Source organism: Abramis brama, assembly GCF_963993115.1.
Source record: "Abramis brama genome assembly, chromosome: 1".
Lineage (NCBI taxonomy): Eukaryota > Metazoa > Chordata > Actinopteri > Cypriniformes > Leuciscidae > Abramis > Abramis brama.
The window spans coordinates 17,734,524-17,743,832 of record NC_139963.1 but is presented as its reverse complement, the minus strand read 5'-3'; the positions used below and the strand labels follow the sequence as shown (position 1 = coordinate 17,743,832).

Here is a 9,309-nt window from a genome sequence, read left to right as displayed (position 1 = left end):
CCACTCAGAAAATCAACACCTTATGCTGGGGACACACTTAACGACTAGCTGAAACATTCAAAAACTGACCTGAACACCCTTACAGACTGTTTCCAATGACTGGAGCAGCTTTTAAACACCGACTGTGAACACCGACTGAACCCGACTCGGCGCGTTTGAGCATGATCAGTCGAAAGTATCAAATTACATTCATAATCGGCCTTACAGTCGTTAAGTGTGTCCCCAGCTTTAGCAAACTCAGAAATTTCCATCAACCTCTTAGAACACCTTAACTTCCCGTCAGCGTTTTCTAAAAAAGTTTTTCCAGTCAGCGCCAACATTTTTTTAATTTATTATTTTCACAGAACTTTGATGGCCCCTACAATATGTTGTTGTATTAATATGTAAACATTGAATATATCAAAATAAAAACAGAGCCCCTGCTTTTCTTTTGTATCAACACTTGAATGCAGGTATGTTTCATAAAAATAAAAAATAAAATAAAAAAGCTGAGAAAATTGCAGTTTTGTCAAAGATTACACCTGGATCGAATGCAGAACGATGATCAAAACATAGATGGAGTAGATTGAGTCCATCAACACTCCCAAAGCTTCACAGTCCTGTACCTCTTTGTGGGTTCGACATTTTGTCAGGCAGTTTTAAATTTATGTGCTGTTGAAAGTTTGATGATCACAGTAGAGTAATTGTGTGTAATAAATCTTCTATCGGCTCCTTCCTGGAAATGCTGAACTCTTGCAGAAGATGTGTAATAGCGCCCCCTACCATTTTACAATGCCAGAAATACACATCAATGGCGGGGAAAGAGTTAACAACCACCTAGCAACGCTTACAATCCCTTCAAACTTGAAATTGTTTTTAGAGCTGCCTAATTGTCCAAATTGTTCAAAGGTTAGAGGTGCAGTAAGTGATTTCTGAGAAACAATGTTGATATCGGAAATCAACCTAAACAAACACACCCCTCCCTTCATTGCTCCGCCCCCAAAATGCATGAACACACAATGCAAGAATGGATGCCTCTTTATCATAGTTGAAGTGAACCAAAATAAGGTTTAGCAAAAATAAAGTGAAGATTATGAATGAATGAGAGTTGAGTATAAGCAAGAGTTGGTTGTTAGTTGCCAGAAGCACAGCAGCTCCAGACAAACAATGACACTCAAAACTGTCCTGTTACTAACATTACAGCAAAAGCATATCTTGGTTCTGTGAAACACAGAAAAACCAATGTTGCTCACCTATGGAGCAGAAACAACGCAACCTCTGAGTCCGTTTTCAGGCCTCAGCCTGATTCAGTCCCTCCAGCACTGGAAAGCTTTTCTAATTTTAATGCAGGTCCTAAAGGTCTTGCCTTATCATAACCCTTCTTTTCCCAGTGAGCTTTTCTCTTTTGTAATGTCTCTCAGCCATCTCTCTTTCTACAGTATTTCTTCAATTCTCCCTCTTACTCACTCTCTCTCCTCCCCCATCATGAGTGGATACGCCCCCTACTGCTGATTGGCTAACTTTCTTCATGTACTTCATTAAACATCTAGAGGCTTTATTAACCTAAAATTCACAGTACAAACCAACCTGATCTCATGAAAAAAACAAGTGTTTTACGAGTTTATGCAATTTTGTAGGAATTTGTACGATGTGATTGCATGGAAATGTACATGTTTAAAAAAGTAAACATGAAGGTTTACCCCCTCAGTGCTAGTGATAACTTCACTGGGTCAAGATTTTCTCTTACAATGGTGCAATGAAAGGTTGTCTATGACAGCATATGGTAGGATTGACATTCTCTACTGATTTGGTAACAGTGAAAGACAAACCACAAATACTTTTTTTACTTGAATTTATTTATTCACCACCTTCATATCATAATTAATGAAAAAAAAAAAAAAAAAAAAAAAACATTACACAAGCACATATTTTAATCTACAGCATGGCAGGCCTTCTCTGCTACACTCCCTGTCTGGCTAGCCATACTATCAACCCACCTACAAAGCAAGCAAGCTACACAACACAACACTAGAGCACACCCGTTACAATGAGCAACGCTTCCACACTGTTCATTTGCGTTCGTTGTGTCTTTGATTATAATGGGAGTGCTCTAAATTTATTGTTTTGCATCAGTCATTTGCAATGTAGCTGAGGTGTATGCTATGAAACACCAACACTGTAAAAAAAAAAAAAAAAACCTTGGGGAATCCTTACCGAGGAATTCACAATACATTCAACCAAAGACACTGCAGTCACAGAATAGAGTGTAATTCAGGGGCAAACAGGATATTGTTATATATTTTGCAAGATGATTTTTTTTTTTTTGTTGTTGTTGATATACTGGCATCTTTGTTTTTGAATTTTGGCAAAAACAAAACTTAAAAGGAATAGTTTGCTAAAAATGGAGAATTCGGTAACACTTTATTTTACACTGTCCTTACATGTTACATGTACTTTTTATATAAAATATCAGTAAGTGATGTATAATTACATGCAAATAACTATAAACCAAATCCTATTCATAACCATAACCCTATAGTTAAGTACATATTGTTTGATATTAATATTACATAGTACTTAATTGTATAATTACACTGTAACAAGGATCCTTTAAAATAAAGTGTAACCGAAAATGCTGATGACATTCCAACCCAACATTTTTTCTTCCATATAACACAAAATGGGACATTATACGAAACGTCCAAGCTGCTCTTTTCCATACATGACAGTTTATACTCCAAAAAGTAAAAAGCACCATAAAAATTAGTCCATATGTCCACATGTGCTCTGTTCATGAAGCTTTCTGAAGTCATACAGTATGGCAATTTTGTGAGAGCAACACATTTAATATTAATATTCTCTTCTACATCATTGATCCTCATGTGTCATGTGACCAATTGCGACCCAAATGCTTTACATCTATTCAAGCTATTTAATATTGACTTTGTCAACATATTTAAATTTATTGATGTGACCTTATTACCGTTTAGATGCATGTTTTGTTACATAGATTCAGCTTTTCATGTCTTCTGCATCCAAAGCATGGCTTTGGTTCTCCTGGAATACTTTTTGCAAGTTCATTCCTAGACATTGCAAGAGGGTCTGAAGTTTGAATGCAGATAGAGGAGCATAACAGGCACTTTGCTTCCCTCACTGAAGAATTTGGCATCCCTTCAGTTTGGCTGCAAGAAACAGAGGGCTTACGCTCACATGGAAATAGAAGACAGACCCATGCATGCATGATTTATTGACTTCCGCGATTACTCACATGCTTGGATAACATTAGATGATGGCAATTTTGAAAAATCTGTTTGAAATATTCAACAGGATTGTTTTGCTTTGGCAGACAACCTCAGGCAAATAAGATCGTGGCCTTTGATCCCTTGTGGCGATCAAGTATTTCCCTTTTTGGCAAAAATTCAACTGAATTTTCTAATGTTCTAGTCTTTCACCTGCAATTATTACAAATTAGCCACTGCTACCTCACCTTTAACTCAGAAGGACTGATTTATCTCAGCCAGTTTCACTCAAAAGGCAAATTGGTCTTGAGTGTTGCAAAAAAAGGCCAACAATTCTTCTTCTAAGTTGACTGAACACTAAACCGGAACATAAATATTTCTCTTACTCTCCACAAAGCACACACAAGCACAAAATACACACCATGTGCACAAATAGCAGACACCACAAAACAAAGTCATTACAAATCTCAACAGGCATTTACCAATATCTACAACAATTATAAATTAAAATTGTGCAAATTTCCCCACATAGTATCTGCGATAATCGTCGTCATGATCATCATGTGTTTGATGATCTAAAGAAAATATAAATGTGCATCATTATGCACACAAATGCCACAATATGGGGCATCAGCTGCTCATTGTCATTAAAGGTGAAGTATGTCATTTATACGCCATTATCGGCACTAAACAGAATTACAAAAATGACAAATTTCAAACTCTTTTCAATATCTAGGGGAAACTCATTCATTAGCATTCTCATTCCTCTTAAATGCAGTTTCTCGACAACTATCATATAATAAAATATTTGCAATAAAAATGTATTTTGTCAGAATACACAGCTTCGTTTGAACGGCCGTCAATGAGTTTTTTTCCTTCATAATGATGTAGTTACTGGATCTAACAGAGCAAACTGCTGATATTAACCAGACAAAACTTGACCCCATGGTTCAGACAGAGAGTCCCACCCCAAACTCAAGGTATTGGTTGAATCAATGTTGTTATGTCCCAGTTGGGCCACTCAAACAAACAGTTTTAGTGGTGTTAATGTCACAGAAATTACACACTTAACCTTTGCTGCAACCTCATTTCAGTGTCTTGCAGTTGCGTATTTTTATGGCATATCCTTGATCTGAGCATTAAAACATCCTCTGAGTGAGGAATCATTTTGATCGATGTATTAGGTTGGAATTTGTTCAAAATTTTGTCTTTGCTTTCTCGCTCTCGTCCTCTCAGTTCCTCCTACACATCCCGAAGCTCTATGGCAAAGGATTTGAATGCCTATTGGGAGTTGAGAAGTATGCGAGAGAAGAAGCAGTTGCTAACTAACACTGACTCTTGTACATGTCTTGTGGACAGTCATCTCCTCTGACCACTGACGCAAGGGAATCAGATCTGGCATAATACTCCATTAAGGCATTGACCCAGACCCTTGAAGTCTTCAACATATGGCTGCATTTTGCATGTTTGAGTATACCAAGAATGTTTCCGTGAAGGGAGCACATCATTAATAGTGATTAATAGTGGCACATTCATCTAATGTGTGCATTATGTCCAGTTCGCTATACAGAATCTGCTTTAAGCAACGTTCATCTCTGAAGATTGAGTCAGTGACTGATGGATTTGTACTTCACTTACTTTGTTTGGTCAATCTTTAGCCGCGTTTCCACTGTCTGGCCAAACCGTTCTTGTTACTTAACCGTTCCATTCTGTGGTTCCATTCTATGGTTTCATTTTCCACTGTGGGGCTGATGACAGAGCTCTTTGGAATATAATACAAACACGTCCGTCGCTACCTTGGTAATACAAGAGTTTACAGACGGTATGAGATTTAAATAGCGACCACATTATGGAGAATGATCAGATGTTTCTTTTAATATTATTATCAACTTGTATTTACTTTGCTCAAATGGCGTGCTTGGCAAGCTACAAAGAAACTAGCAGCCAGTCAACAACAAAGTGACCAATCCTGAGTGGCGACGTCACTACATGCATTCTAGCCAACCATGCTGAGAATTCCGGTCTGAGAACGGTTTGTAATCGTGCCGTGTTGAACCAAGCTCAAGTGAAATATTGGAAATATTCCTTACAATTATTATTATTATTATTTTTTGGCCCAACGGTGGAAAAGCGGCTTTTGTGTTTTTGCTTTGATATTGGGGTCTATGACCTACAGAAAAAGGCACATGGGCAATACAGGGCTTGATCAGTCTATATCTATACCTTGCCTTGGCAATTCATTTCTAACAAATCCAAAGATGGTTTTAATGAAACTAAACACAAACAGCTTTACTTGTTACGTGTACCCAAAAGCATAAATTGATTCCCAAATATATGCAAACAAAAATGCTGGTGTGCTGGTTTCACTACAAATTTGTGTAGGGTTCCTTCGGTTCAGTCCGAACTCACACACTTTGTAACGCATTAACCGGTTTGCTGAAGTTTTTGATGAGTTCAGTTAAGTGAATCTCTAATTTTCTGTCCATCCAGAAACATTGGTTGTAGATGTTTTTTGCTGAACCGTTGTTGGTTCCATTTGGACCCTGCAGTGCAGATGGGTTTTTTCTACTAAATCATCAACATCACAGACAGCTATATTGTATAACACTAGAGTTAAGACTCTGTTTTCATCAAAGGGTTTGTTAGCATGTACATTTGTGCAAATCTTTGTTAACATATGTCCACCTTCTGCTTGCCCATGTAACATAAGTTTTCTGCTGAGCTTCAGAGAGGGCAGCACTCTCACAAACTCACACGGGTGCCAGGGACACACACATACATACACACGCCTCTTACTCCAGCCAGGGCAAAGGGTTCAGGGCCCTCAGCCAGAGGAAGTGAGAGTGGTCGGGCCATGGGTCTTTCGGTGAGACACCTGGAGTCTACTTCATCTCACAGGTTTCTCTCAGCATTGCCCTGTGGAACGCTACAACACTTTCCTCTGTCCACCACCATTATTTCCTCTGTTATTGAACTGCAGGTGGAGCCATCCTGGGGTGTGGAGGTGAACTGCAGGCATCCCTGCCCAGTACCCATACCGTTTTGGTTGTTGGACACCAACATCTGCTTCTCTTCTGGACTCCCAAGCCGGGAGGTAGTGGTAGCAATATCAGGCAGCTGAGGGAGGTTGGAGGAATGGACCAGGATGCTGCCACTTTTCATCTGAAGGGTCTGGCTGTAAGTGTGGCGGTACTCCTCCTCAATGTCCCTCCCAAGCTTCCAGCGTCTCCATTTCTTCAGAATCTCAGACTGAACCTGACCAATCAAGAAGATGCACAGAATGTAAAGGAAACAGATTTGTGAATCCAAAACTACCTTTGTGGAGTTGTGTACATTAAAGAAAAGAGTTGAACTCACCTCCTTGTTGACAAAGCAATATAAGATTGCTACCAGCAGCCCCTGTGAACATGTCAGAGCATGAATAAGCGAATTATTTATAGTCACCATGAAATCAAAACTGACAGTTCTCATTTTTGCTTATTATAAATCCTTGCACATCATAATTTTTTCATTCATGTGCCCTCACTGTCTTTAATCAAAATAACTTCCTCTCCCTCTTGTAGCAACATCTCTTCTTCTCTCTGATGACATGTTTACTGGCGTGAGGACAGGATAAGCTGTCACTTGAGATCGCATCAATAGCAAACCACAACCATCCAATCAATTCCCCATGAACAAAATCATTTTTTTCTTGTTTGAGAAGTTTTTCACTTCAAAAGACTATCAGAACTTTAATTTCATGCCGACTTTAAGACACACCTACAACAAGAACGTATGGTATAAATGCACAGCCTGCTGAAAAGACCAGGGGTGTCACTTAACTACCATAGTATTTTACCATTTTGAAGAATATGGGTAACCAAACAGTTGATGGACCCCACTGACTCCCATCAACTGTTTGAATGTACCGACATTCTTCAAAATATATTCTTATGTGTTTAGCAGAAGAAAGAAACTCATACAGGTTTGAAACAACTTGACGGTGAGTAAATGATGACAGAATTTTCATTTTTGAGTGAACTATCCCTTTAATGACGTCATGCAGGTGGTGGAGGAAAAACCTTCCTACAAACCCTGACTCTATCCCTACACTTAACCCTAATTTAAACCAGAACTAACAACCACTATAAACCAGCCTGGATTAGCAATTCAAGCTGTTCTCAAGGTGTAACTCGACTAGTACAGTAAGATTAGCAATGCTAAGTTAATAGGTTTGATTCCCAGGGAACACACACTGCTAAACGTATATAATGAATGTCCAGCATTTTTTTACTGCAAAAACCCCAAAAAACATCATGTTCTGTGGTTGTTCCAGGGTTTCCGTTGTCCGGTAATTACCGGACATTGGCCGGAAAAAAAATGAAATGTCCGACAAAATTAAATCTCTCTGGTCAAATTGTCCGATTAAAATTGCCTTATAATCCCGCCCCCTTAAAACAATCTGAATTTGAGAATAAGCCTAAAATGTATAAAGCAAAAATACACCGACCTTTGGCTATGTTATAAAGGGCAACCGAACAGGCTCTACCGTTTGAAAGTTATTAAACATTATTACATGGCTTGGTTGAATTCCAATGTGGAATGCGGTCTGTTATTTCTTGATATCAGACCGCTGCGAAGCACTAACGGCGCCAGGATTTTGATTGTAGGTGGGCCTCCAGAAAACTGGATGGGCCAGTTAAAATAAGCCAAAAAATTAAAAAAATAAATAAAAACGGGTTCCCCTTCATCTCCGTTTCAGCGCTTTTCTGGGCACTGAGGACAGTGACTCAGTAGCCTACCTGAACTTAAACAGGATTTTTTTTGTTGCTTTTTTAATACGATTACAATTTCATTTAATTTATTGTTTAATAAAATTATAGGCCTATTATTTTTAGTTTATTAACAGCAACAACAGCTGTAAAGATGAAGTTGACGATCGCCATCTCCTTATGAACGCGCCTATATAGAGAGAAATGCACATCATGGATTACATAATCAGAGAGTAGCCTATTTCTTTTCGTTTTAAATTGTTAAAAAGACATTTCAAGCTTTCTTAAGATATATTTCATGTCTGTGAGGCCTACGCTGAGTTTCGTTAAATTAGGATGAGATGCGCTCCCGTTCACGAGCAATGCAAGTGACCGCGCGGGCGCCTGCATGATTAGGCCTATTGTCTGCTATATTTGCTGCTTATTTATTAAATACAGGCAATTGGTTGATAAAAAATTATAAAAATTAAGATACAATTTATACAAAACGAAATTCACTTCAAAAAAGTCTTTCTACAAAACCAAACTTAATTAAGTGGTCAAAATCATGTCTGACCCGCTCCATGTCTCTCGATATTGCGCATCCTATCCTACTCGTGCGGTTCACTTTTCATAATCAACATAAATTAAAAAATAACATTATAATATTTTAACAAATATTAAACTAAATGGCTACTTTATGGCTACTTTATTTAATGGCTACAACACGTATAGTAGACCTAGACTCTCTATTTGTACAAATTGCTGCACATTCTTTTTATTCAGAATTTTGCACACATAAGTTGAAAGGCATTTGTTTGTGCATGCATAGCAAAACATATCTGCAACATTTATCAAGTTCACTGATAATTATGCGCGCATTTATTAATTATTATCTTAATGAATAATGAAACAAGGACGAACCATATAAACTGCGTTGTTTGTTTAGAATGAAATGGATCGCAAATAGATCCGAATGAAGAAACGTACAAAACCATAGTAGAAAATGGGTCTCGAGTGTTCCTGCAGAGAGGGGGTTCTCGCTGCAGAATCGGATCAAGACGAAGCAGCGAAGTCGCCTAACAAGGTTACGCGGCTTATGCGCATTGCAGGTTGTGGAGAGACACTGAAGTTCGCTTGAGTAAAAACAATAGGCTTCAGATATTCTATATGGGGAAGGGGGATTGGTTTGTTAAACTATGAATGTGAAACCATAGTAAAAACAATTGGCGTTGATTGACGCCAATCGGACGTTCATGTTTTTTTTCCGTTTTTTTATTTGAAAGTTAGGCTAATAAACATGTTGCATTCGGCCTGATTATGTCATTTTTTAAGTTACATAGCCTTCCTCCAGTTTTCCT

The 9,309-nt window shown here is 38.2% G+C and overlaps 1 protein-coding gene across 1 annotated transcript in view; it reads right to left on the bottom strand.

Annotated features, from left to right (window-relative positions):
- Positions 1 to 2,313: 2,313 nt before the first annotated feature.
- The window catches only part of gcgra (glucagon receptor a), a 69,767-nt gene continuing 62,771 nt past the window's right edge, over positions 2,314 to 9,309 (bottom strand). Inside the window, exons 13-14 of the mRNA XM_084123551.1 lie at positions 6,576 to 6,617; positions 2,314 to 6,473 (exon numbers count right to left, since the gene is read on the bottom strand). Coding sequence (XP_083979677.1) covers positions 6,111 to 6,473; positions 6,576 to 6,617 — 405 coding nt within the window. The 3' untranslated portion in view covers positions 2,314 to 6,110. The remainder of the gene's footprint in view (positions 6,474 to 6,575; positions 6,618 to 9,309) is intronic.